The 25910-nt window shown below is 55.9% G+C and overlaps 6 protein-coding genes across 6 annotated transcripts; 4 read left to right on the top strand and 2 right to left on the bottom strand.

The window, feature by feature from the left end:
- Positions 1 to 1523: 1523 nt before the first annotated feature.
- Positions 1524 to 3453, bottom strand: GGS23DRAFT_243115 (uncharacterized protein). Its single transcript, XM_051512185.1, has 2 exons — positions 2553 to 3453; positions 1524 to 2461 (listed from the first exon to the last, which is right to left on the bottom strand). The coding sequence occupies exons 1-2, from the start codon at positions 3185 to 3187 to the stop codon at positions 1726 to 1728; spliced, it is 1371 nt and encodes a 456-aa protein (XP_051368987.1). The 5' UTR covers positions 3188 to 3453; the 3' UTR covers positions 1524 to 1725.
- A 2216-nt stretch (positions 3454 to 5669) lies between these two features.
- Positions 5670 to 7716, top strand: GGS23DRAFT_581927 (tubulin-domain-containing protein). The gene is made up of 3 exons (XM_051517213.1): positions 5670 to 5798; positions 5859 to 6967; positions 7025 to 7716. Exons 1-3 carry the CDS (start codon positions 5699 to 5701, stop codon positions 7253 to 7255), a joined length of 1440 nt encoding a protein of 479 aa, XP_051368986.1. The 5' UTR covers positions 5670 to 5698; the 3' UTR covers positions 7256 to 7716.
- A 3586-nt stretch (positions 7717 to 11302) lies between these two features.
- Positions 11303 to 13883, top strand: GGS23DRAFT_581919 (uncharacterized protein). Its single transcript, XM_051517212.1, has one exon. The coding sequence runs from the start codon at positions 11879 to 11881 to the stop codon at positions 13373 to 13375; it is 1497 nt and encodes a 498-aa protein (XP_051368985.1). The 5' UTR covers positions 11303 to 11878; the 3' UTR covers positions 13376 to 13883.
- Positions 13884 to 16483: 2600 nt separating this feature from the next.
- On the top strand, positions 16484 to 17607 carry GGS23DRAFT_607012 (Cut8-domain-containing protein; the record flags this gene model as incomplete). Its single annotated transcript, XM_051519982.1, has 2 exons — positions 16484 to 16565; positions 16766 to 17607. The coding sequence occupies 2 exons, from the start codon at positions 16484 to 16486 to the stop codon at positions 17605 to 17607; spliced, it is 924 nt and encodes a 307-aa protein (XP_051368984.1).
- A 1390-nt stretch (positions 17608 to 18997) lies between these two features.
- Positions 18998 to 22220, top strand: GGS23DRAFT_581914 (protein kinase subdomain-containing protein PKL/CAK/Fmp29). The gene is made up of 3 exons (XM_051517211.1): positions 18998 to 19823; positions 19882 to 20498; positions 20567 to 22220. The coding sequence occupies exons 1-3, from the start codon at positions 19570 to 19572 to the stop codon at positions 21568 to 21570; spliced, it is 1875 nt and encodes a 624-aa protein (XP_051368983.1). The 5' UTR covers positions 18998 to 19569; the 3' UTR covers positions 21571 to 22220.
- Positions 22221 to 22606: 386 nt separating this feature from the next.
- Positions 22607 to 24919, bottom strand: GGS23DRAFT_607011 (general substrate transporter; the record flags this gene model as incomplete). Its single annotated transcript, XM_051519981.1, has 9 exons — positions 22607 to 22725; positions 22805 to 22964; positions 23030 to 23109; positions 23180 to 23757; positions 23822 to 23875; positions 23948 to 23956; positions 24051 to 24249; positions 24352 to 24531; positions 24724 to 24919. The coding sequence occupies 9 exons, from the start codon at positions 24917 to 24919 to the stop codon at positions 22607 to 22609; spliced, it is 1575 nt and encodes a 524-aa protein (XP_051368982.1).
- Positions 24920 to 25910: the final 991 nt, after the last annotated feature.

Here is a 25910-nt window from a genome sequence, read left to right as displayed (position 1 = left end):
AACTTAACTTAACTTAACTTAACTTAAAAACTTAAACTTTTTTTATAACCCTGACAATACTATACATTCTACGTGCTTTGAGGTCTAGAAACAGCACTAAGATATAGGTATCTCACTTATTAATAGAAAAATCTTTAAAAAGGTACAGTGCCTCTATGTATTTAATTACATCTAGTACTGTCAGGTATCTAGGTACCTAGGTAGGTAGGTACCCAGCTACCTAAGGTGTTTAGGTAATGTTTGTAAGGTATATCTCATAGGTATACACAGTGTAGGCACCATATAGAGTTGGTGGTATTCACACAGTAGGGTCCACTTTACCTCATAGTGGAGGAAGCTCTGACCAGCTCTGATAAAATTTCTTTTTTTTTTAATCCTCCTACTCATATATAGTCTCCTAGTTCCTCCTCCCTCTTGCTCTTCCTCCCCCTCTTCTCCTCCTAACGACCCCCTCGCCCAACAAATCGCTATCGAAGCTACACACAGAGATGGTCCCTCCGGGGCCCGTCTCCCCTCCATCTCCGGATTGCTTCGGGAGAAAGTCCCCGGACTGGGTTTTTTCTCGTCGCCTTTTCGGGCGCGAGGCTAAGACCCGTGCGGAAACGCGCCGCCATAGAAGCACCGCGGCTCATGTCTCCCCGGCCGCCGTCTCTCCTCTATCCCTCCTCCGTTCGCGAGCCGCCCCTTTCTGCCGCTTAAATTGGTGCTGCTGATTTCCGTTGCGCGCCCGAGGGAAACCGGCCCGCTCCTGCTTCGGGGCCTCGAGACAACCCCTTCCGGGGATATGGGCGAAGATACGAGCCCGCGCTCTTGGTTCTCGCGGCAACGGTGTCTCTCTCTCGGCGCCGCTTCGGCAGTGGGCTGATGGGCAGTTTGGCCGTGGTTCCCCACGGGCTGGGTTGGTCAGACGTACGACCGGGTGTCGGACACCCTTTTTGTCGAGATTGAAAGTAATGCGATTGCCTCGCCTCCCCCCTTTTCGAAGGAGTTCGGGCGTGGTTACTCGATGGGGCTTATTCTTGGTGCGAGGGGGTTCATCGTGGGAATGTTGGATTTTTTTTCTCTCTGCCTCTCGCCTTACTGCCGCGACGGAGGATTTAAGCGTGGTAATGCGTCCAAAACTCTGGGCTTCATGGGAAGTCTTTCACCTGTCCGTGCTGCTCTTCCCGAACGGTAGTGGAGGCAAGACGTATCTTGACTTCCGGGGGATGCGGCGTTGGTTTTGGGAAGCCGGCCGACGCCGCATTGGTCACGTTCAGGTGATGAATACCAATCAAGAGTCAAGCACTGAGGCGGGCCACTGTCGTGGTATCGCTCGTTGAAGACTTCCGAATGCGTTATGGTATCTGATGAACATTATTATATATACCTTCACTCGCTTCTTGCGCTGTGCACTATTTTGTATTATAACCATCCCCGTCGCGTCTCCTGCATTATATAGTCTGCAGCTTCCGAGGCTTCGGAGTGTCGACAGTGATGTCTCTCATTTATATGCTCGCGCCGACTAGGTTTTGCGAGTGGTATGCCGTCCAGCGTCGTATGTACGCTTTGCGCCCTCCCGCTCTCCCCTGTAAATAAAACAACGATAAGATAAATAGAGCCTGCAGCGCTATAATGCTCGTGCTACTCATGCCGTAATGGTATACTGAAGCAATCCTGAAGAAGCGCCGAAATACCCCGAGTCACGCCCATCAAATGCACACATCCATATAACTGGGCATGTCGTCATACTAAACCGCCCAGGACCACCTTCCCGATGTTCGCCACTTCTTGCCTCAGGCCGGTCCGGCTCGAGTCTTCAAACTCCTTGACGACGCCCTGGATGATGATCTTGCGTACTTTGGCGTCGGCCTTGGTGAACAGCTCCATAATGAGGGGCGTGCAGTCCTTGGCCGCGGGGAGGAGCGTCATCAGCCGGGAATAGCAATCTATCAGGGCGTCGCAGAGCGTCGCGAAGGTCTCGAAAAAATCCGGGTCGAAAGGGAGGTTCGGCGTCAGCAGGTGCGTGTACTCCTCCCCCGGTAGGAGATCGCTGCCCTCGCCGCCCAGGCCGAAATTGATGACGCTCGTAGGCACCGAGTTGACTGCCGAGCCGCTAGCCAGGCCGCCGTTCGACGCATCCGTGTATAGCTCGGTCGCGCCCGATTGTCTCCGACCCCGACCCCCAGCACCCCGGCGGAACATGTTAGGCAGACGGGCGCGGGACAGAGAGCTCGTGTTCACGCCGTTCTCGGTGTGGATCTGCTGGTAAGCTTCGAACTCGGCGAGAAGGGTGTTGAGGGAGCGGAGGAAGTCGAGGGGGGTGGCGGAATTTAGGTCGATGACGGCGGGTAGGGAGAGGCCGAGGAGGAGATAGTTAGTGGCGCGGTAGGCGAGCTTGCGGCTGTCGAAGTAGGGCATGCGCGCTAGGTCGGGCTTGTCAAAAAGGAGCGTGTTGAACCAGTAGACTCGGCCCTCGTGGCTATCGCAGACAATACAAGTCAGTCGGGAGACTCACGTCGACAAGACGCGACAGAGGGGGGGGGAAGGGGGGGGTTCTCGAGGGAACGTACGCTTTGCGCAGGTAATCCAAGGTCGATATCCTCTTGTTGGCGACCTCTTGTATGTGCTGGTGGAGCGAGGGCATCTCGTGGTGCTGAAGCGGAGGCGGCGAGGTCGCGATACCTGCGTAGAAGCCATTGGTCGGCGTCGGCGTCGGCGCGGCGCGGCCCATTATCCTGGAGAAAGAGTCGGCGGAGGCGGGCGTCGGGACGCCCTCGGCCTCCCTCGACAGCTTGGCGGCGGCAGCCAGGGCGAAGTCCGGAGGGATCGCGGGAGGTACAGCAGCGTCTGTCTTGATCTGGCTGGCAGACGCCGAGCCGGCATTGGCCGAACTGCCACGCTGCTTGCCCTTGGAAGGGGAGGAGAAGGAGGGCCGGCGGCCTAGAGAGGCCTTGCGCTCGCGGTCTTTGACGAGGACGTTGGGGTCCCGGTCCTTCTCCCTCTCGCGGTCGCCAGAACTGGTGCCGGGCCGCGATCTGGTGGTGGTGGTGGTGGTGGTGGTGGTGCTCGCACCGCTAGTCTGCTGCGACTGGGAGTGGGCGGAAGCGCCGTTGGTGCCGCTGCTGCTGCTGCCGGTGCCCCAGATGTTGGTAGAGAAGAAAGGAGTCGCATTATGCGTCGGTGTCGTGGCAGCTGATTTCTGCATGGCGGATGGCTATGTGGCTCCCAGCCGCTCTGAGAATTAAGCCGTAAGTAGATCTAATATTAGCGCTTGTCTGACCAAGCCCCGAGTCCCTGCCCGGATCCGTCGACTCGTTCGGACGGCCTCCCCTATCTGGATGCGAAGCGTCGGCTCCTTGCTCTCTTTTTTTTTTCCTTCTGTCTCTCTTTTCTTTTCCCCTTCTTTACTTTTATTTCCTAAATTTGATGTGGGGGGAAAAGGCAATGCGGACGAGCCAATTTAACGGCTTATTAGGTGCACGGTGAGAGACGGCGATGGGTACCAGACTTAGGTAGGCAGGTCGATTCGCGGACGTGGCATGGCGTGCATTAGCGACGAGGACAGGCCGCGGACGGTGAGGAGGGAGAGATTCGACGGGACGGCCAGAGGCCGAGGAACAGGCTGCGGCAGATGTAGTGAAGGCGACGGCGAGGATTTCCCAAGATAGGCACATCAAGCGTCGCGTGTCGAGGGCAATTAAGCCGCGAGTGCAGCTAAATTAGGCAGATGGCGTAGGCATGGATGGTGTAGGCGTGGTGTATGTGCGAGTTGTAGGCGTGCGTGGTGTCTCTAGGCTTAGCGAGTTAGGTAGCATGTGGTATAAGTATGGCGATCGGTCTGTAGCTAGCGAGTTTACAGGTGGTGGTAGTTTGTGTGTGCGGCCCCCCTCTCCGCCCCCCGGTCCAGCTTGTTGGTTTAGCTGTTGGAGACCTCAACCTGTTCGTTCCTCCCGCCCCCTCCCCCCGCTCCTACCTCGCCTACCTCTGCCTCTCCTGCCTCCTGGTCGTAACCTAAGGCAGCTTAGATGCGCTAGATAGGGGCATAAGATGGCAGCAACAGCGACCAGTGAGCCGGGGGGGGGGGGGCGTAGGAGCAGGAGCGGGAGGCGGACGGTCTGGCGGATACCTCACGTACGTACCCACGCGTAAGTCGATAAGCTTCCTTCCCATCGCAACGTCAGAATCCGGTGCTTTTACCATACGGGCCTCGCGTACCTTAGGTACCTAGGTAGGTACAATACATAGGCTATGTAAGGTACCTACCTCTGTACGTACCTACCTACCTAGGTAGTAGGTAGGTAAATACGGAGGGGCAGCAGGGAGGCACCCGATGGGGCCAAGGGACGGGGCCTTCCGGCGGAAAGAGAATGGCGGAAGAGTACGTGTAGGGAGTACCTAAGATACCCGATTTACCACGCTGAGTTGGCACATGCCGCGTGCCTGAGGTGCATACCTTGGGTAGGTACCTCCTGTAGGCTGTAGATAAGGTCCCTCCTAGACAGGTAACAACATTCAACACCTACCACCTCGTGCGCAGGCACGCCGATTCTTGATAGATCATATGTTATCTAGCGAATGTTACCGTCTCCGTGGACGGGATCGAGCCTCCTTGAAACGACCCGGATCCAAGCCACGATACCACCGATCCGGCTGTCTAGCGAAAGGCCCAAGAAACCCCAAATGCTCGGGCAGCCCCTGCGGCGCTGTGAGGTACGGACAACGAACGCTCTATGTGCCCGAGGCCTGGTTGGCTGTGTTCGTCGTTTGTTGTTTGAACTGCGTTTCGTTTGTCAGGCGTCATGGGATGCTGCGTTCCAGAAGTCCGACTTGTCAACCGGCACGTCTTGCTGCGTAGCATAAGAAGAAACGCCCGACCCTAGATCCGCCGGGTTTCGCAAGAGAAACGGCCCAGTAATACGCAGCAGAAGACGTGTGTATGTGCAGGCATTTGGATGTGGGCTTTTCTGGAAAATAAAAATGCAAATAAGAACGGGGGGGCATTTGGGGGGAATACCGGGAGGGAGGATATGAGAGAATACTATACATACGTAGGCGCCTCCAATAGGACGGGATATACACCACAAATCCACACACAATGCATTATATAGGAGGTACCTACCCACGTACTGGGCGGAGGCAAACAGTAAGCAAGCAAATCGGTCCACTGCTTTGATAACAGTTTGCTGCGAGATTACCGTACCTATACTATGCTCATACGTGCCTGGCCTCTCCAAGCTACCGACCTAAGTACCCAAAGTCAATGTCTTCCTCGGTCGCAGGGAATGCGCATCACCGGATTGTCAGGCGGATGGATTGTGAACATAAGACAACTATCTGCTGCCTACCTCTCAAGTATCTAGAATATACGCTTATATACCTCCTAGAATACGAACAAGCTACCTACCTACAGACAAGGGGCGGAGGAAGTCTAGTACGACCCCGTCTGTATGATGACCCCGGTAGCCCGTATCTGCCGTTTTAAACATAATAAAATGCAATTCGGCTATTTATGAGATTAACCGGTCTTATAGCAACCCCGCGGGCTTGGCTAGACGGGAACGCGCAACGCGTTAAAATCTCCCCGATAGGACCAAATTCCGGTTTGGATGCCCCCAGAGACGAAGCCGCGGCCCGACTTATCGTCCTAGAATTTCACTCGAAGCGCGTGGCCTTGACAGGACACATCTACAGATGCTGCCGTGATGCCTAGGTACGAATGCTTCGGAGCGCCCCCGCAACGATCGCAATCCCAACTAACATTCTATCCGATCCCAGAGAAATCATCACCATCCAGGCAGGCCAGTGCGGCAACAGCAGTGAGTCGGGGGCCAGACAACCCGAACATGTTCCGGGTCGAGTCTGCTAACGCGCTGTAGTCGGCAGCCAGTTTTGGCAGCAGCTCTGCCAAGAACACGGCATCAATCAGGACGGCAACCTCGAGGATTTCGCCACGGAAGGCGGTGACCGCAAAGATGTCTTCTACTACCAAAGCGACGACACCAGATACATCCCTCGCGCCATCCTGATAGATCTCGAGCCCCGCGTCATCAACAGCATACAGACCGGCCCCTACAGGAACATCTACAACCCGGAGAACTTTTACGTGGGCAAAAGCGGCGTCGGCGCGGGAAACAACTGGGGCGATGGCTACCAGACCGGCGAGGCCGTCCACGAGGAGATCATGGAGATGATAGAGAGGGAAGCGGACGGCAGCGACTCTCTGGAGGGCTTCATGCTGCTCCACTCCATCGCCGGCGGCACAGGTTCCGGCCTCGGCTCCTTTCTCCTCGAACGAATGAATGACAGGTTCCCCAAGAAGATCATCCAAACGTACTCGGTGTTCCCCGACACCACGAATTCGGGCGACGTCGTGGTTCATCCCTACAACAGCCTTCTCTCCATGAGGCGGCTGACGCAAAACGCCGACTCGGTCGTGGTTTTAGACAATGGAGCGTTATCCCATATCGCGGCCGACCGACTACACGTCCAAGAACCATCGTTTCAGCAGACGAACCAACTCGTCTCGACCGTCATGTCGGCCAGCACGACGACGCTACGGTATCCCGGCTACATGCACAACGACCTCGTCAGCATTCTAGCCTCTCTGATACCGACGCCGCGCTGCCATTTCTTGATGACCGCTTACACCCCCTTCACCGGCGATCAGGTCGAGCAGGCTAAGACCGTACGGAAGACTACAGTATTAGATGTCATGCGACGACTGCTGCAACCAAAGAACCGCATGGTGTCCACCATACCGGGGAAGAAGAGCTGCTATATTTCCATCCTCAACGTGATCCAAGGCGAGGTCGACCCGACGGACGTGCATAAGAGTCTTCTACGTATCCGCGAGCGAAGACTGGCTACGTTCATACCTTGGGGCCCGGCGAGCATCCAGGTTGCTCTGACGAAACGCAGCCCGTATATCCCGATGAGCCACCGTGTGAGCGGCCTCATGTTGGCCAACCACACCAGCATCGCAACAGTAAGTCGCTACCGGGATGCCCCTAATTGCGAGCTGTCGACTGATCGAGCAACATAGCTATTTAAACGCATCGTCCGCCAATACGACGGCATGCGGAAGCGCAATGCTTTTATCGATAATTACAAGAAGACGGCGCCCTTCTCGGAGAATTTCCACGAATTCGACGAGGCGAGGGAGGTGGTGACAGACCTGATCGCCGAGTATGAGGCCGCCGAAGACGCCAATTACCTCAATCCCGACGACGGAGAGAAGGCCACGTCCGGGGAGACGGATAAGAGAGTGGCGTAGCCGAAGCCACGCCCGAGAAGTAGAGGTTACACGGTTTATTTTCGCGTTAGGAAAGCATTGGTAGTTTCGCGGCCCAGATGCTTGACAGGCATGACCTATGTTAGTGTGGTGTTCCGGCGTTATTGGTCCGATGTCCGACACGGGCACGGTAGCAGGCGAATACGACGCCCTGAGCTCGCGAGGATACCAGCATGATAGCAAAGTCAACCACGATTACATGTAGAAGCTATGAGAACGATGACAGAACTTAGTGTTCGGACACCATCCCCTCCCAGTGACAACATCGTGACTTACCTAATCGACTCCGGTAGAAGACGCAATAAATTCCGAAGTGCCAGGTCACAGTCCCGATTTGGCAATCCTCCACGTGCCTCATTGGTCAATGTGACGTCAACCTGCAAGATGGACCTGTCACATCTCTGATGACGTCAAGATCTCGGCCCAGGTACCGAGGTATATATATACCGGAGGAAAGTACACCGGACATGACGAGTCGACGACGTAGGCAGGCATCTCAATCTGTAAGCCGATCCATCTCTCTAACCACTCACTTATAGCCTCAGACCCCCCTCTGGTTGTGTGAAGAGAGCATCTATCCCTTTCATGCCAAAAATCACTACAGCTCGTCCAAGTATAGCGTCTCTCCCATCTCGCTCGTTGCCTCACTTGCAACATCTATTCTAAGCTGTGAGCTACCTAGTTCCCCTTTGTTAGCCGACTGCCCCCCACTCCTTTTCCCTCTGCACCTAGGGGTAGGTATAATCTATCTCGGAATCAACGAAGTGTAGGTACCTGAGAAGATCCACGAATACCCAAAAAGTATAAACGGCAAAAAGAGAAGCGCCCGGACTAACCCTCAAGCGTAGCAGACCGCGCGCATACGATGACCCAGTCCAAGGCCGACAAGATCGAGCAGGTCCGCCAGAACCTGCCGCTGCCCGAGCAGCCACCGACGGCACCGGACTGGAACTCGGCGGACGCGCGCAACGTCAACGTGGGCTCGGGCAGCGTCTCGAGCGGCGTGTCGACGGGCGACGGCGCCACGGCGGGCCTGCGCGAGCCCGCCAGCAAGAAGACCGACGTCGACCTGAGCGGCGTCGGGCGGCAGGGCAAGGACAGCCTCGGGGAGCCGCCGAAGGATGCTAGGGCTCGTTGATCGCGGTGTGGGGGGAGCCGAGGGTAGAAGAGGGACTGACTCTCTGAACGGTTGTGGGCTTGCGTGGGTAGTATTTGGCTAGCTTCCGGGTTAGCCGCTGATCGTCTCCACGAGAACAGGTAGCTTTCCAATGATATAGCACGAACACCAACCAAATGCCTGTATATGATGGGCATTTATAGCCACCGCAACATGGACTTTCTCTGGACAAATTCTCATCAGCCATATGCCGTTGGGTCTACCCATCAGTCGGCTTGGGTTAGAATCCCTGGAGTAAACCCCCACAGCCCACTTACGCAGAAGCTATGTACCTCCATTAATACCACGTTTCCGGCATTACAGCCGACTCGGAAACTGTCACGTAGGAAATCGTACTTATATAATAAGCTTATATCTACAAGTCCTATGGTAGAATGTAGACGTCTATTTTTTTTTTCTGTAGGAAACCTTGGTTCCCTTTCAACTGTATTTCCCTTTGCCTGGCTCCACCATCAGACTGGATATTTTCCCTCGGGGTTGTCGTTGTGGGGGTGTTCGGGTCTGTCACTTGGAGACGTAGACGCCCACAAATTTCCCTTGTGGGCTATGCGGGCTTGTATCTAGGCAAGATTCCCTAGGGGGACAGGACCGATAGATCTGGGGATCTACTATTGGCTTTGCGGCGTAGAAGCCCAGCTCTTCGAAGGGGGGTGGGCTTGCTCACATGTCAAGTAGAAGGCTAGAGTTACTAGAGTCGTGATGGTATCGGTATTTCTGTATTCATTGCCGTCATATTAGTCTTCTTTTAATATAACTACCCATAGATTTGTCAATAAGGAGATTCTTTAAACTTGGGAATGTCTATTAGCATGATATTGAATACCTATAAGTTCGAAAGACATTCTGTGGTTACTGTTACCATTGGCACATGTTTATGTTGTTCTCTTACCTGTTTTTAGACTTGAAAGGATAGTGTTGATCTATTGTATCCTAACACACTATATCCCTATTCCCTTGGACTCTAAGTAGGTATCGTAACCAACTGGAGAAATTCTATAGAGATAGAAACGGACGTTTTACCAGGGTTATGATTCCAAGTCCTTCGATGGAAGCCTAGAATGCTACTACTGATACCCCTATAGATGGATGTCTTAGACTACGTAGTATTATACTATAAGTAATGTGAAAAAGAAAGAACCCCTAGACCAGCAACAACTTGACCGTGCTGTGAGGGTTATTTCCTTCCCATCATCTTGTCTGTCTGTTCTACTCCTCTCTTATACGGCTTTTATCGTCCCCTTCTTACCCTCATTGTCCCCTAACCTACTTATAAACACATCCTCTTTTCATCACGCAAGTTCACCTACTATCGCCGCCTACAGAGATCGCCCACCACCTCTTTCTGGTTACCTGCGGTTGCCCCTTGCCAACTTTCCAAGCTCTGACCAGGTTTCCAGGCTTGTTGGCCGTCCACCTGCAGCTTCTGATAGGCATATTTACTCTCTCTCCTTCCTCTCCAACAACATACTTGATCTGCTGCTCTGCAACACCTGTCACGTCAAAGTTAGGGCTTCCTGGAATCGCCTACCACCTTCGAGCTACCAGCATACATCCAGCTTGAGACTGGTCGGAAGCTCCAGCAACGTCTGTATCTCATTGAAGTAAGCCAACGCCCAAGGCGCCTGACCTCTAAACCTCCCCTCCCCAACTCCTCCGCCGACGATAACTTCCCCCGGGCCATGAACCACAGCGAGGACTCCATCGCCGGTTTCATCCCCAGTGTCGTGGCCAGTGCTATCGCTAGTATCACCGTCGCTTCCCAGAGCCTCTTGCCCGTCCTTGCTAAGCCACCGAACCCAAATCTGTCCGGAGCGCACCTTCCCCGGGCCGTTTCCTACGTATCAGGGCAGTCGCTACCTAGGCAATACCCCCGTGCACAAAGCATTCACAAAACCACCAAATAGTTATGCATAACGCAAGCCCGGTACGTCGTACAGCACGAGAGGCATCGACAACCGGCCCTGCCTTGAGTGTCCAGCTGGAGACCTGCCGACTTGACTTTCCTGTCGCCCCCTCTCTCTACGAATAGGTACTCCGCATTCTCACCTTATCTGACAACCCGCCGCGATCCCAGGTGTACGAGCATTTTTAATACTCGCCATTTGCGCCATTCCGAGCTGCCTCCATCGGGCGCCTAAATTGTGCCTGGGCGGAGGCAGCCCGTATCCGACGATCTAGGACCGTGGCTTCTCCTTTCCTCCGTAAACACACGACATCTCTCCCTGGCCCCCGTGCCTGAGGAACCCGTCAAGCCCCCAGAGCTCTGGGCCATCTGGCGACACACGGGGTTCTCTACTACTTGACACTGCTTCTTCGTCGGTCCTCAGCCCCGGTACCTCGTAACCCCTTTCCTGGGTATTAGAGACACAATTTCCCTTGCTCCGCAGGGATGGACGCGACAGGACGAGCGCCCCAGGGCAAGGGCCCTACTAGCTCTACTGCCCATATAGATGACTTGGCAGCCATGATGGTAGGCGATACGCAGGCTTGAGTCCTATTTGATGTTAGAGCAATCGTTAGTGGGCGGCTGCTCGGACTTGATAGGGCTGCGTATAGTCTGCTGGCTAACGTTGCTCTTAACTAGGAGGACCTGGGAAACGACAGACTCGAGCTATTTGCCTCTGACGGCTATTCTAGATCACTTGACCTCCCTCCTCCCGAAGGCCTTTCCGCTACTCGCCCTACTCCCTCGCAAGAGTCAACATCGCAATACAAGAATGATCAAGTCGAAATGTGGAGGAGTAAGTAGATGACATATCAGCTGGTTTATTCATGCTAGTTAACTGATGGCAGGGGCTTTTGAGGCGGGAGTTTTCGATGATGAAGATGCTCGAGCAGTCAAGGACCTCGACCCCATTGAGGGCGGAAATGCCCACCGCCGTAACCCGAATTTTAACAGGGCCGCTCGCGAGTCCTCGAAACATGGTGCCGACCGCAGCCGCCAGCATATCCAGGGCAAGAGAAGGAATATAAGCGATGTCATCGATAAGGCGTTGAAGGGACATCGTCTTTACGATTCAACGCAAGTCTTCCTTCGAAAGCTCTAACTATTCTAGTCCTTGTGCTAACTTCGTAACAGGAACCCGAGTTACCCTAGTTATAAGCCTAAACGGGCGCCTCTACAGCTTGAGCCAGGCTTTCGCCTGTCGTCGCTAGGCGGCCTTGTACCACCTGGCACCGGGGTCAAGCGCTGGAACCCTAGAGAAGAACGGGCTCTCGATATACCGGCGGGTTCAACCTTGGAACAGAAAGAACTACCCCCTACCCATGCTGACCCCGAGAAAACTAAGAAAAAAGGAGAGGAGGTTGTGTCTCCTTCGAAAGCCGCCGGGAGCCAGCAGCATGGTAAGGAAGGCGAGAATATTTCCAAAGAACGTCGACGGACGTCACCGCCTCATGATCCTTTCGCCTCGGTCTATGTCGAGGCAATGCGGCTTCCTAAAGCGACACGTGCACCGGAGTCAAAGAAGATAGAGACGTCCGGTCGTGACGTACTCAAGTTGTCGAGCCAGGGGGTCGTCTCGCCCGCACCTCATGAAATCCTCTTTCATGAGGATGCTATTGTCAAGCCTATCGTTGGGGTCGATTTCAAGATGGCCCCGGGTCGTGTTTTAATTCATGCTCTATCCCGAGGAACCGTCGTCGTTTGGGAAATAATCGCCAACGAGGGAAGGACGGTGAAAGAAGATATTCGCCTTTGCCTCCCCTTAAAGAATATCGGAAGCACTGTGCTCGTACGGCGACAAGACACTCCCAAGTCCGAAGTTAGGTCTAGCGAGGTCAGATTCGATAATATTATGATTGCGGCCAGGTTTGTCCAAGTTGCGGAAACCCATCGAATGCGGTTGGCCAGTTCCCAAGAGCCGATTTTCAGAGCAGTGCTGGGTAGTGACGAGAGGGCCCTGACATCGTCGGATATCCACTGCAAAGACGATACCACTGCCTCAATCAATCCACAGCAAAGCGACGCGCACTCCACCACACTAAAGGTCTCGTTAGCCTCTGATATGCCCCAAGATCAAGATAACGCCAAGACAAAGCTCGCGCTCTTAGATTTGGAGGCCATCGAGGGAATCCGTATTGGAGCAGACCTGTCAGAAGCTGCTCTGGGCATCTTTTGTAACTTGACAGCCCGGAATTTTGAGGATATGATCGAGACAGCACATAACCTTGTTATAGTTTTGGCAGACGTTAAGCAGTTTTCCGGCATCTGTTTACCTAAATACGCAGCCTTACAGACAGCGGTGCTGCAGCTGATGCGAGACAAGGAATTTTTAACCTTGAAGCTTGACGAGCAGCGAAAGTTGTCAGCCCTGGTGTACAAGAAGGTTCTGAGCGGACACAGTTCGCCCGGCCAAGCAGACAGCAACACCTCGGGCGGGCAGAGTCACAACCGGCCACTGAGTGATGGGGAGGCGCCGGGCTCTCGACCATTCCCTAACCTCAACCGCTTTTCTACGACAGATATAGACGAGGAGAAACTGAGACAGGGGCTACGCGCCAGCTTAACGCGTTCGATGCAGCTCAAGGGTGCGGACCAGTCCGGACTACGAGCCTCCAGCTTGGATCCTTCTACTGACCGAAAAGCTTACAAGACAACCAGCTCTCCTATCCCCGGTGGTCAGACTAGAACACCGTCGGTCCCACGCGCAGGTCCCGGAGCGAATATCAACTTTGCACGCCACCAGATGATAGGGGGCGGCCTCAGCTCGTCTAGATGGGCAGATGATCGGTCGTCGGTTTCGGAGGCAAGGCATGACGAAGGAAGTGGCAGTGGTGATAAGACGCCGCGCGATACCGTTCTCCCGGCTACAGCGACGGCACCACCGGTCCAACAGCAGTGCGATGCTGATCTAAGACCGTACTCGACGATTCTGGCAGGCCGGTTGGCAAATCTCCACTGGTCGGACCGGGGCCACCGTTAACTGCAGCACCCAACTGTGTGTGCTGTTCACATGCTAAGATGTAGGAAGGTGACGGCTCACGGTGGCACCCGAGCGTAGGGCACCATACCGTGGCCTTGAGCGTCCCTGGCCCAGGGACTGTTACGTCAAATGGCTCCCTAGCTGGACACTGTATTGTAGTGATAGATGATGGGGGGGGAAGAGAGCGAGTACTATGTGTACCTATAGAGTGATGTGATTGATGGTAGGAGGCATAATGAAAAGAGTACTGTGCGATGAGCGGTATTTGACATGGCCAGTGGTGGTGCATATGTATAGCCGGAAGCGGGCAGACGGTTCCGCTTACGTGCCGAGGGCGGAAGGTGGACGTTGGGCAACGCGTGCCCGAGTACGGATGAGGCGTGAGGTCGTGTTCGATAGGTGGTAAGGCGTACGGGTACGGCAGGAGGCGGTCACATTCTCTGGGATGGGCGGACGAGATGGATTTGCTTGTTATTACGATGTGATGTGATGTTGTTCTTCATGAACTTGGGGAGGTTAGGAAGAGGCGCCTACGCAAGGTACGTCGAGCAACATATTGTATTGCACGTGTAGGCAGGTACCTAAGGTACCTAACTGGTATGATAGGTAGCAGTATAAAAGTACTAAGGTACATTATAGGTAAGCCGGAGCACACCCCTAGTATGCTGGAGGGTCCAATCAGAAGTCCGGGGCAGGGTCCCGGAACGGTTGCTGCGTTGTAGCTTGTGACTTGTTCTTGTTTTTTTTTTCTTCCCGTCCTTTCCATCTCCACATGGCGGGAGAGGGATGGGATGCGATGTTGGCAGAGGGGCCGAGCGGGAGTTGCGTGTATGTAACTGTACCGATCGTAGGTACTATAGGTAGGTATTACTACGTGGTAGTATGTATGAGCAGGTATGTAAGGTAAAGTCAGTCTCTCGTTGGCCCTCTTCGTCCTATCGACGGTGCTATACCGGGATGCGTGTGCTGGGCGGATGCATGCGTGGACGTACGTACGTGCATCGTTATAGGTAAGGTAGGTAGGCAGGTATTAGAAGACCTTGCAGGCGTATCCTTAGGTACTTGGGTTACCTAGGCTAACTGCTAATATAATAGGTACGTAGGTAGGTTAATTGTACCTAGTTGGAAGGGGAGGGTCAGGTGAGAGGAGCTCGGGCTGGTGGTTTTTACGTTGTTGGTGGTTACCTGGTGGAGGCTGGCTGGCTGGCCGGTCGGCTCCGAGCTTGGATTGGATTATCAGGTGCATAGGTGCCTACCTAAGGTGGCGCGTGCTGCGCATCGGCTTGTACTATAGTAGTCATCGTGTTCCTCCTGGAACTGCGCCGTGATGATGATACCTATAGGATTACGATACCTATAGGGAGAGGAAGATGTAGAGATATGTAGGTCGGTAGGAGGTACATAGAGTAGATACCTCAGCTAGGTAGATAGACGGAATTACGTACCGATGTGGATGGATGGATGGATGGATGGGTGGATGGACGGAGGGAGGGATCTGTGTGGTAATAGGTATGATGAATATGTACCTGACCTGCCTGTGTGTGATCGGTTATCGGTGTAATATATGAGGTAGGTACCTAGGTATATACCACCACCACCACCACCTTAGGTAACCTCTCAGCGTGTGCAGAGGCGCACGCATAAATAAAAGTACCCGTACACGTATGAGTACAGACCGGTTCCGAGAAAGTTGCGACGGGACCGTCAGCAGCCACAAGCTCTCGCATAAGAAGGACCCGGGCTGCCGCTGATTGGCCTGGAGGAAGGGGGAGGGGCGGCGGCGGCCAACGGAGGCAAGGCCGACGAGGCAAGACGATTGGGGACGGGACGAGTGGGGGTGTGAGGTTAGGGGAGTTTTGGGGCCTGACCGCGTGTGTGTGGGCGCTGGGGCAATTTTGCCCTGGTCGGGGCAGGCGGGCGGTGGGCGGCGGGCTCTCGAAGGACGGACGGGGTCTGCAGGTTGGTTGCCCACCCATGCTGCCTCGGGGGGGGGGCGTACCTAAGGTAAGTACCTAGAGGTAGGTTAGGTACCTACATAATAACCTTAGGTTAGGTACTCATATAGGGACCAAGGTGCCTGAGGCAGGTGCCTACCTATCTACCTACCTACCTCCTTATACGCCTAATATACAGGTAGGTGTTGCCTACCTTAGGTACCTGACTCAGATGAGATACCTCCTAAGGTAAGCGGGCATGTCAGGTACAGGTCGGGACGTAGTAGGTACCTGTGTAGCTACATGCGTTGCTTGTCAGTACTCATATAAACAGGCGGTACCTCAGGTACCCTGGCACCTTATAGGTACCTAAGGTAGTATTCCCCACATTTGCCTACATGGGAATCGGGTATCCACGAGATGTGGTGCCCTCCTCCCCTTACTCATAGGTATGTATACCAATGCCCCGGCTTGTCGCAGCCACGTACACATGTGGTACCGGGCGCATGTGTGCTTGCGTGGAGAGGTACCCTCGCGAGACCTGCCCGGCCGGTGTGCACCTCGCTCAGAATGCCACTCCCTCCCTCCAGAAATGCCATTTGATTCCTCCATCCATCCAACCCGTTGTGCCCTGTACGGATCTCTTCTCTCTCTCTCTCTCCATCCCTCCTCCGCCGCCTGGCTGCATCTCGTCTCGTCTGTCTCGCCCGCCTGGTCTGCCTCTGTTATGTATGTGTATGCGCCCGCTTTTGCCAGCCCTGTCGGTGCACGAGCCGTAGTTATTAACTGCCTGCCCTCTTAGCTCGGCGGGACCACACAAATCATCGAGTAACAACAAGTCAACAATCTTCTTTTTTTCCCCAGTCCCACCCCTCCTGGTCTCATCCATCCATCCGCCCTGCTATCTAAACCCGTCTATCTGCCAGTCTCCTCTTCTCTCCCCCGTTCTCCTCTCCTCTCTCCTCTCTCTCTCTCTCTTTCCGTCGCCTGCTCGCCCTCACGTCGGCAAACTCCTCTCCTCCGCCGTCAATACCCGCTACCATCGCCCTACCGGCTCGAATAATTTATCATTACACACGTCGACACCTCGGCACCCTTGCTTGCACCAACCCCCCCCGAGTACTCCCTCCATAGCCGGCGGAGCCCACCACCCCGATAGTGCTGCCGGGAAACCATGAACGTGCTGTTGTCGCCGCAACCACCGTCCTTCTTCTCTCATCAACACGACCCCAACCGACGGTCTCCCACCCGCTCAAGTAAGTCAGCATCCTTGCATTTCCGACTGCATTTCCGTTCTCTTGCTTCCTCTTGCCCCCTCTCGTCTCGGGCTATTTTGGCACCGTAGCCCGGAGGTTGCATGCATGCCTGGTTTGGTGCTCTGGCGCACCGACAAACGGGCAGAGTCATATTCAGATAAAGACCTAGACACTAACAGAGCCCACCTTCTCCGCTGCAGTGTCTTTTCATAACACTGCCCCTACAGCCCGGAAACGGAAGGCCGACGACGACGGTGATGAGATGTCGGTTTCGCCCATGAGCTCACCTGCCGTCCAATTGCGGCAGCTCGTCCCCCGGCCGTCCAAGAAGCCTCGCTCCAACGAAATCGCCGGCCGTCCTCTCTCCCTCCTTCGCCTCCTCGAGACCCTCGACGCCACCCAATTGAGGGTTGTTCTCCAGACCATCTGCGAGCGACAGCCCGAGATCGGAGAGGAAGTGGTCAAGAGCGCACCGCGGCCGACCGTCGAGTGCGCGTTGCATGTGTTAGGGGAATACCAAGCCAAGCTGCGGAGCGCATTCCCCTATGGAGATTCGAGCTCCGACTACACCTACTACCGAGTCAAGCAGCCGCTGATGGCACTCCTCGACGCCCTCTCCGACTTCACCCCCCAGTTCCTCCCGCCCACCGAGACGAGTGCCAACGTCTCGCTGCAGTATCTCGACGGCGCCACCAAGATTATCCACTCCTTGCCGGAGTGGGAAAGTCAAAGCTATCGACATCACAAAGAGAATGCGTACGACGAGATATCCGCCGCCTGGGCTCTAGCTATCAACGAAGCTTCTAAGAAGGGTGCCGGGTTCCTCCTACACTCGGGAGGATGGGATCAGACTCTCGCCAAGCACAACCAGCAATCCGGCGGACGGTTGCAGGCCGCCATTGCCACCATGTCCGCGCAGGTCGGATGGGTTGGTGGGGGACCCGGCACCAGCGGTCAACCCCCAGCAGCCAACCCGAACTCGATTCTGCACCAGTTGATAAACGGCAACTACAGCTCCCCGGTCCGGGTTGGGCCGTGGTAGCGGCATCGCCGGTCCTATGCCGTAGCGTAGCCATATATACCCGCTGGCCCAACCCCCCGGGGGGGCCACGAAGAATCCGGGAGAGCAGGGAGGGGACCGCAGACAAAAAAAAAAACTGCGCGGAGCCAGCATCGAGATTAGCATTCAGCAGGTCAGACGATCATTGACGGGCGGCAGAGGGTGCATTTGCATATAAGTCGCATCCCATAATGAGATCACGATAACATTTGTGGTGTTTTCTCTTTTTCCATCGTTGGCATGGTCCGGGCATAGATTTGGCTTCTGGGGGTTTGCACGGCGGCTACGCAGTGTTCGGCGTTGGTACTATCATCTGATCGGTGGTAGCCTTCTTTTCTCTGTTCTGAGGCAACGGATCCGGGATATATCCTCCGCTACCTGGCTGTTTCGCTTCTTTTTTCTTTTTTCTTTGCCTTCGTTTCCTTTGCCCTCCGTGTCCAGTCCGACCACATCTCTGGCCCGGGGTAGATGCGTCGTAGGAGAGGAATATGATAGATACCACCTTTACCTTCAACGCTTTTTTTGGTTCTTTTCTTTTTCACAGGCAGGAAGGTGGAGGTGGACGAAAGGAAAAAAAAAAAAAGCCCCCTACAGTGTTGGCAGGTGAACTGTGACCTGTCACCGGTCAAATATACCACACATATACCGTACATACGCTGGGTTTACCAATATAGGCTCTTATGCTCGCAAAGATGGGATATTCGCATACGCATCCCATCGGTCGTGATTCTACGTGCTTACCTCGTTCCCCCGGGCTTTTTTTTTGCCCTCCCTCCGTCTCTCAGCTCCTGGGGCCACCCGTACAGTTGTGTTCCGCCACGGCCACGACTACGCGCGGTCACCCTGGCCTAATGTGGGCGCGGCCAGATCGGCGTACTCGCCCCCCCCCCTTTCCCCCGGCGGCCGCAGGTCTCCGGACCTGTTCAGACGAGCGTGAAGTGCGAGGGGGCGGGTTGCCAAGGAGGAGGAGATAAAATCCTGTCGGTCGGTCGGATGACGGGGTTTGGTTTGGCGTAGGGAGTTGGGGTCTAGGAGGGGGGACGGAATGGGTTGGCGGGCGGGAGAGGAGGTGGTGGGTGGGTGACGGATCGGACTGGAGATGTAGGTGGGGGGTAGGTAGGGTAGGTCTACCTAGGTACCTACCTAGGTTAGGGTACCTAAGGTGGAGGAGTGCCTAGAGTAAGGGGAAAGTACCTAGAACGAACTGGAACCCATGTTAAAGATAGGGTAGGGAGGTGTATGAGGGGAAAGGAAAAAGGGGAAAGGGGAAAGGGGAAAGGGGAAAGGGGAAAAGGGGGGAGGGGTTGTTGCTGGTACGCGTATCTAGATAAGTACACGCCAGGTTTGTGATTGTTGCATACTTTAGTGCCCTTATGCCTCTAGGCGAGGTGTGCATACGCATCTAGTTATTTGATATCTTCGAGAAGTTGTCTTTCCCTTCTTCCACCTTCACCCAAGTCGAGCCCCCGCTGGCCATTCCGAAGAGAGACTTACTTACCGCCGACACGGGAAAAGAGGATGATGTACGCCGCAGCAGTATGGGCCGCGTGCCTACCTACCTATGACCGATGATTGTGAATGCGAAGCACAAGCCACTTTCGGTTACGAATTTTACGAATTGCATATACCTACGAAATAGGCAGAGCAAGGGAGGAAAGCCATTAAAGACATCATTACAAACAGGTCGCCGGCTTAATATTCGAGAGGAATTTGTTACATCGTGTTGTTGTTGTCAGCGATGGTATAAATAGCTCCTTTGCAGCGCCATAGCCTTCAAGATTCCGTACCGGATTCTTAAAGCTTGGAGGGGCAAAGGAGGGGCGCCGAAAACTCTTCAAGCCAAAACTTCTGTCCATCCACCCCGGGAAATTTTTTTTAACGGCCCGGGGATTCAGTCTCACACAGGTCGCCGCCGATAGAGGCGCACGCATACGCGAGCCAGAGATGGCTTGTATGAAGAATGCCAATTTGCTCGGGTTTACTCTGCGGGTAGGCCTCGGCAGGCCGCACGGCTCGGCGCGAGTCCGTCGTCGCATCTCCGGACCATGCGCCGTCCGGCCTCCCTCTCTGTCTCCTCCTCCTCTACGCCGATACTCTACTGATCCTACTGTCCCTCTTACCACCTCCGCCGCCACCACTACCGCTGCCGTAGGTGACCTCAATAATAGCCTATTCGAATACACTTCGGGGCGTTGGCTGTAAGCCGAGTACTTGTCCCTAGCTCTGTCCGCATCGCGGGCTAACCAACCCTACCAGATACGACGACGTGCTACAACATGCAAAGCGTAGCCATAGCTTCCGTGTTGACGAGCTCAAACGCCTCGCCGCCGCGTCCGTCGACCGCAACGTAGACGACATCGAGCATTTCGAGAAAATGGCCGAGGGCAGATTCTACCGGTGCTTCCTCATCACCATGCGCGACGGATTCCGACTCGTCGCCCGGCTGCCCTATGACATCACTGACCCCAAGCGATACATAATAGCTAACGAGGTCGCGACCATGGGATACCTGCGCGCTCGCGGCCTGCCTATTCCCAAAGTCTACGGGTATTCGCCTACGATGAATAACGCTGCCAACACCGAGTACATCTTCACCGAGTTCGCCGAAGGGGTGAATCTTAGCCGCGTCTGGCCCGACTTGAACGAGCTAGCTGTCTCTAGGCTCATCGAGCAGATCGTCGAGCTCGAGGCGAAAACCATGTCTATGCGGTTCCCGGTAGGCGGTGGTCTGTATTATACCGATGACCTGAAGCTCCCCGCTCTGATCACCCAATCCGTCCCCTTGTCCGACGAGCAATTCTGCGTAGGTCCAGACATGGGCAAGTCATGGTGGTTCAACCCAAAAGTCAACCACCGGCATAGAAACAGAACCTGTGAGTTCTTCTTTTCTTTCCTTTCCCTCGCGAGGCCTTTCGTTCTTGGTGTACTAACCCGAATGTAGTCGCTGATCCCGAAATGATGCTGGTGGCCCCGGGCGCGCAGCAGCTTCGCCGTGCGTGGTCTCACACGCACTCACATCCGCACCGGCGGATACGAAGAGAGGCATACTCTTACCAGAAGCAGTCCCCGAGCGATCGCGTGGTCTCCCTCGAGCGTTATGTCACATGCGCCCCCTCCCTCGCGCCTCGGGCGCCGGCCCAGAGGGCCTTCCATATCCGGCATCCCGACCTGCGGCTCGACGACATCTTCATCTCCGACCCGCAGGCTTCCGAGCCTCGGATAACCGCCGTCATCGGCTGGCATCACACGTCTGTCCTGCCCATGTTCCTCCTCGCCGGGATCCCCAGCCTCCTCCGCGACTACGGCGACCCCGAGCGGCCCGTCCTCGGGCGACCGCGCCTACCCCCAAACTTCGACCTACTAAACCCAGTGCAGCAGAGGATAGAGAGGGAGGCGCTCCCCCGCCTGCAGATCCAGCACCACTACGTCTCAGCCACGAAGAAGCACGTCAGGCCGCACTTCGACGCGCTGGCGGACCCGGTGGGGGCGCTGCGCCGGCGGCTCTTCTACCGGGCCGCGGCGCCGTGGGACGGCGAGTCGGCGCCGCTCACGTTCGACCTGATGCGGGCGGCGAAGTACTGGAAGGCGCTGACGGGCGAGGACGCGGCGGACTGCCCGATCGTGTTCGACAAGGAGGAGGTCGCGGCGGCGACGCAGCTGAACGCGCGGCTGAGGGCCGCCGACGAGACGATGGCCACCTACCAGAAGCTGCTCGGCTGCGGGCCCGACGGCTGGGTCCCGAACGACCGGTACGACGCCGCCAAGGCCCGCGCCGCCCAGCTCAAGGCCGAGGCCCTGGCCGCCGCCGACACCGTCTGGGAGAGGGCCGAGATCGACGCCCACTGGCCCTTCGACGACACCGAGCAGTTCGTCAGCCTCAACGACGCGGCCCCCGCGTCCCCGCAGCCGGATCCTCCCGCTGCTCCGGATGCTGCGGTGCCGTAGCGCAGGATCGGAATGCGCACAGCTTTTCGCAGCTGCGCTCGGTGGGGGGGGGAGACAAACAGGTCGCACGCCACGCCGCAGGCCCCAGGACTTGCAGCAGATTCGCTGAACTAGCAATGGGAGACCCCCTCCGAGGGATGGGAATTGCTAACTACCTCGCTAACGAAAGGCGTCGGGACGCGAGAGGGCCGGAATACTACGTTCGGGCTGTACAGGAACCGGCGATCTGTCGGCTTTTTTTATCTTAAGTAGGGGGGGAGGGTAAGCGGGCACCAACGGCGATGACCATCCGTCCCGCTACGGCTAGTAATAGCCCGCACGTCTAACGCGCCCGGGAGAGGCTTACGTCGGTGTGTGTAGATATGTAAAGATGGTGCGCCACGCACACATAACATAAACAAATAAAAACTACGCAATCTACTCATACAAATCTTTCTTTCACTCGCGCCACCCGCCCCGAAATATATGATAGGTAGGTATTACCACGCAAGAGGGAGGGCGGGGGGAACAACGCGCGAAGCAACCAGCCGACAACCCCTGCTGGGGACGCCTGCGCTGCGACGTGGTAGCTCAGCGTCGCCTATCTATCTCTACCCGGCTTGTACTTGGGCGAGATCTCCGGCGAGCGGAGCGCTACGTGTATTTTAATAAGAGTCTCTATCTAGCAGCAGCGGCCGTCCCATCGCGCCGGGAAAGCCCGGGTTGGCGGCTGGTTTGAGCCGGAGGACAGGAGAATAAATAAGAGGCCCGTCTCGTCACATGTATATAGGTAGGTACTTTAGACTAAAACAGTGACTAGCAGACACTCTCGAAGACGCGGTAGTTCCACATCCGTTTTGTCAGTCGTGTACTCTGATCTGAATATCTTAGCTCTATATAGCTGCCTACCTCTGTCAATCTAGACGCACGCCGTATTCTCTACCTACGCATGCTGTGACGTCCATACTTATTTCCGAGCCAGCCGGCCAGGTGATTCTGCTAGCGAGAAAAACCCATCGTTGAGCGCGTAAAAGAGTTGCCGAGACTCTCGACGCGTTTAAGCCTTGTCTTTGCTGGCAGTTTCAGACGCCCTTACGTCTTCGCGGTGCTCGCCCTGTTGGATCTGCTTCTGGACGGCCGTGGTGGCCGCCTGGGCGCGGTCCGCGTCCTCGAACACTAACACGTGTAGTTTCGTTGGTTAGCGGAGAGAGAGCATTCCGAGCAACACGATGTCTCGGGGGGGGTTCAAACGTACAGAAAGTGAGCTCCTCCAAGGTGTGGCCCGAAGTCTCGGGCCAGAGGAACCATATGAGGAAAGCCTCTACGGCTATCCAGCAGCAGTACACGACCAGAAACTTCCAGCCGATGCCCTGGATCGGGTCCAAGCCGACGGGGTTGACGTTCGTGCCGAAAAACTAGTCGCATTCGCGGTCAGAGAGGCGGTGCGGGAGCTTTGCAGCAGTTGGGGGTTTGGGCTTACCTGGGCCGCCTTTCCGAAGAATTGGAATATCGTGATTCCGCGCGCTCTCATCGCGTAGGGGAAGATCTCCACCAGGTAGGCTAAGAGACTTGGGTTAATAAAGATTACGGCCACTTCCAGAAACCCGTCCTATACCCCATCCGGACTTACTGTACGTGAGAGCGTTGAAGCCGATGTTGTAGGCGGGTTGGTACGCGTAAATCCAGAACAGACACAGCTTCCCGGCAACCTGGGAGCCCGTGATGACGGCCTCGGCCGAACAGATAGTCCACGCCACGTAGATGACCAGGATGGAGAAGATGGACGTCAGGAACATGGTCCGGCGCTTGAACTTCATGACGAGGAGGGCGGTGAAGACGGCGCAGACCAGTCCGAGGCACTGGTTCCCGATGTTGTACTTGGCCTGGAAGGAAGGGTCCGTAAACCCGACGAGGTTCAAGATGTCGCCGAGGTAGTACGAAATGACGACGTTGCCGGAGAGCTGCGACATGACGCCCAGGAGGGAGCCGATGATAACGCGGCGGCGGTTGCCCGGCGAGTTGATCATGTCGAGCCAGGAGCGCTTCGAGTGCTCGAGCTCGATGGCGATGGTGGTCTTGATCTCGGCCATCTCGGCCTTGGCGAACTCCGAGTCCTCGTCGCCCTCGGCGTGGTACGTGACCAGGACCTGGAAGGCCTCCTCGTACCGCTCCTTACTCACCAGGAAACGGGGGCTCTCGGGCAGGAAGCTGAGCCAAGTCAGCAAATGCAAATACGGGCCTTGCGCCGGTAGGAGCACCGGGAGGGACTTACAACACGAGGGCCACCTGTATCAAGGACGGCGACATCTGCAGGAGGGAAGGCACTCTACGCGTCCGGGTTAGACAACCACCCCTCGCGGTTAAAAAAAAAGCAAAGCCTGGACGAATATTACTTTACCTCCAAGACCTAACCAGAGTACCGCCAGTTAGCCATTATCCGCAGGGGGGGGGGACCACTCTCATCGGAATGGCTCGAAAAGAGATATAGGGGGGAGGCCAACCAGTCTGAGGGGATGAGCTGCGTCCCATAGGTGACAGCGGAAGCGACGATAGCGCCGATGAAATACGCGGCATTAAACAGGGACGTCAGGATGGCGCGCTCTTTGGGGTACGCGAGCTCGCCGATCAAGCTGGAGCCGGCGACGATGGCGTACGGCAGGCCGAAGCCGATGATGAGCCGGGACACGATGTACATGGGCCCTGACGCGACAGCAACCACGACGAAAGTAAGCGAGCGCTCGTAGAACGACAAGGGGGGAAGGGAGAGTAGGTTAGGGGGGGACGCGGCGCGGGGTCACGAACCGTCGATGGAGAAGCCCTGGATGAGCGACCCGATAATCATGGTCACGCTGCCAAACATGACGCACCACCTCCGCCCCAGGTTGTCGTTGAGCAGCGGGATGAACGGCAGGCCGATGACGGCGCCGAGGGGAAGCGCCGAGGCGAGGATGCCCTTGTACCCGCCCGTAGGATGTCCGAAGACTATGGTGCGATCAGTGGTCAGCTGTCTTCCGTTGCCTTTCCTCGCTAGTCTTCTTCTTCTTCTTCTTCATAGGAACGGTCTTCTCTCCCTCTCGCACTCGGCCCTCTCCACCAGAAGCGGAACTCCCACTCGACTGACCATAGGAAGGAGTGGGAAGGGGGATAAAGGGCCTCAGTGCAAATGGGGCTTACACGCGCTCCACGCAGGGACCAGCTGCACAGCGTTGATGATCTGCGAGTCGAACCCGGAGGTCATCTCGATGCCCATGAGGCACGGGAACAGCATGAAGTAAAGGTAACGCAGGTTCTTCTTGCGGTACCAGGGGACGGTATCTTCCATCGCCATGCGATGGACGATATTGTCCGACGGGGGGCCGCCGCCAACCATCTTCGCCGAATTCTGTCTTGCCTGGGCGATCCTAGGAATGGCGAGGGTTTCGGTTCGCGCGCTGCGGTCCGTTAGTCGTGTCCCACGGTGTGTTGCCAGGGGAGGGAAGATGCTAACGAGGATGAGGAGTAGCAGTAGCAGAATAGGGAGAGAGAGCTGGACGAGCGAGATCCCCAAGGCCCCTCTTATGCTGCCAGCGGACACGGCGGTCCGGTGTTAATATTCAGGCCGTGGTGTTGCTTACCTATGATATGCCTATACCTGCCCGCACCATGCATACACGCACGCAGGTCTGCATGCGGACACGCGATCCTCTTCGGTCTCTCTACTCTCGGTCCGATTGTCTCTGGGCTGTTGGGGCGGGTAATAAGGAAATATCGTCAGAGGTCTTCTATTTCTCGCCGACTCGCAGCCAAATCACGCAAGGTCGCCCCAGAATCCGCCCCCCTCCCTCTCTCTTCTCCATCTCCCCTATAGCAGACCACCTTTGCAATTTAGCCGCCAAGCTTGACTGTAGATTCGCTGGCCCTCGCGCCCGCGACGAAACAGCGCAACCTTTCCCTCCCCCTCCCATCGTCTCGATAGACGGTCGCAAATAGAGGGCTGCGGATATCCACGATCCTGTTCCGTGGGTGCTCCTCTTCCCCATTGGCGAGCCGCGGGTCCCATTACTACGTTCCCTTTCGCTTCGATACGATGCTTCCCCCCCCCCCCGTCTGCCCCCGGTCATCGCAAGAGAGGGGGGAAGAGAGAGAGGGAGAAAGAGGAAGAGAGAAAACCCGGAACAGTAAGACGGCGACCCTCCCTCTCCCCCCGCATTGGTACCCTCTAATAGTATCATCTCGCTCCGCGCCAATATATACGGCGCGGGTTAGATTGCAGCCACATTGATGGGAGCCCCCCGCGCGCACGCTGCAATATAAGTAGGTGCCTGTGTCGGATTCAAGCTTTGTGGCTAGGTTGTAGCTGGAGTCGTGCGCGGGAGAGTCTC

This window comes from Durotheca rogersii, assembly GCF_024521655.1.
Source record: "Durotheca rogersii strain YMJ 92031201 chromosome Unknown GGS23scaffold_25, whole genome shotgun sequence".
NCBI classification, from domain to species: Eukaryota; Fungi; Ascomycota; class Sordariomycetes; order Xylariales; family Xylariaceae; genus Durotheca; species Durotheca rogersii.
Note: the sequence above shows the minus strand (reverse complement) of the source record. Positions and strands in the feature narration are given on the sequence as shown.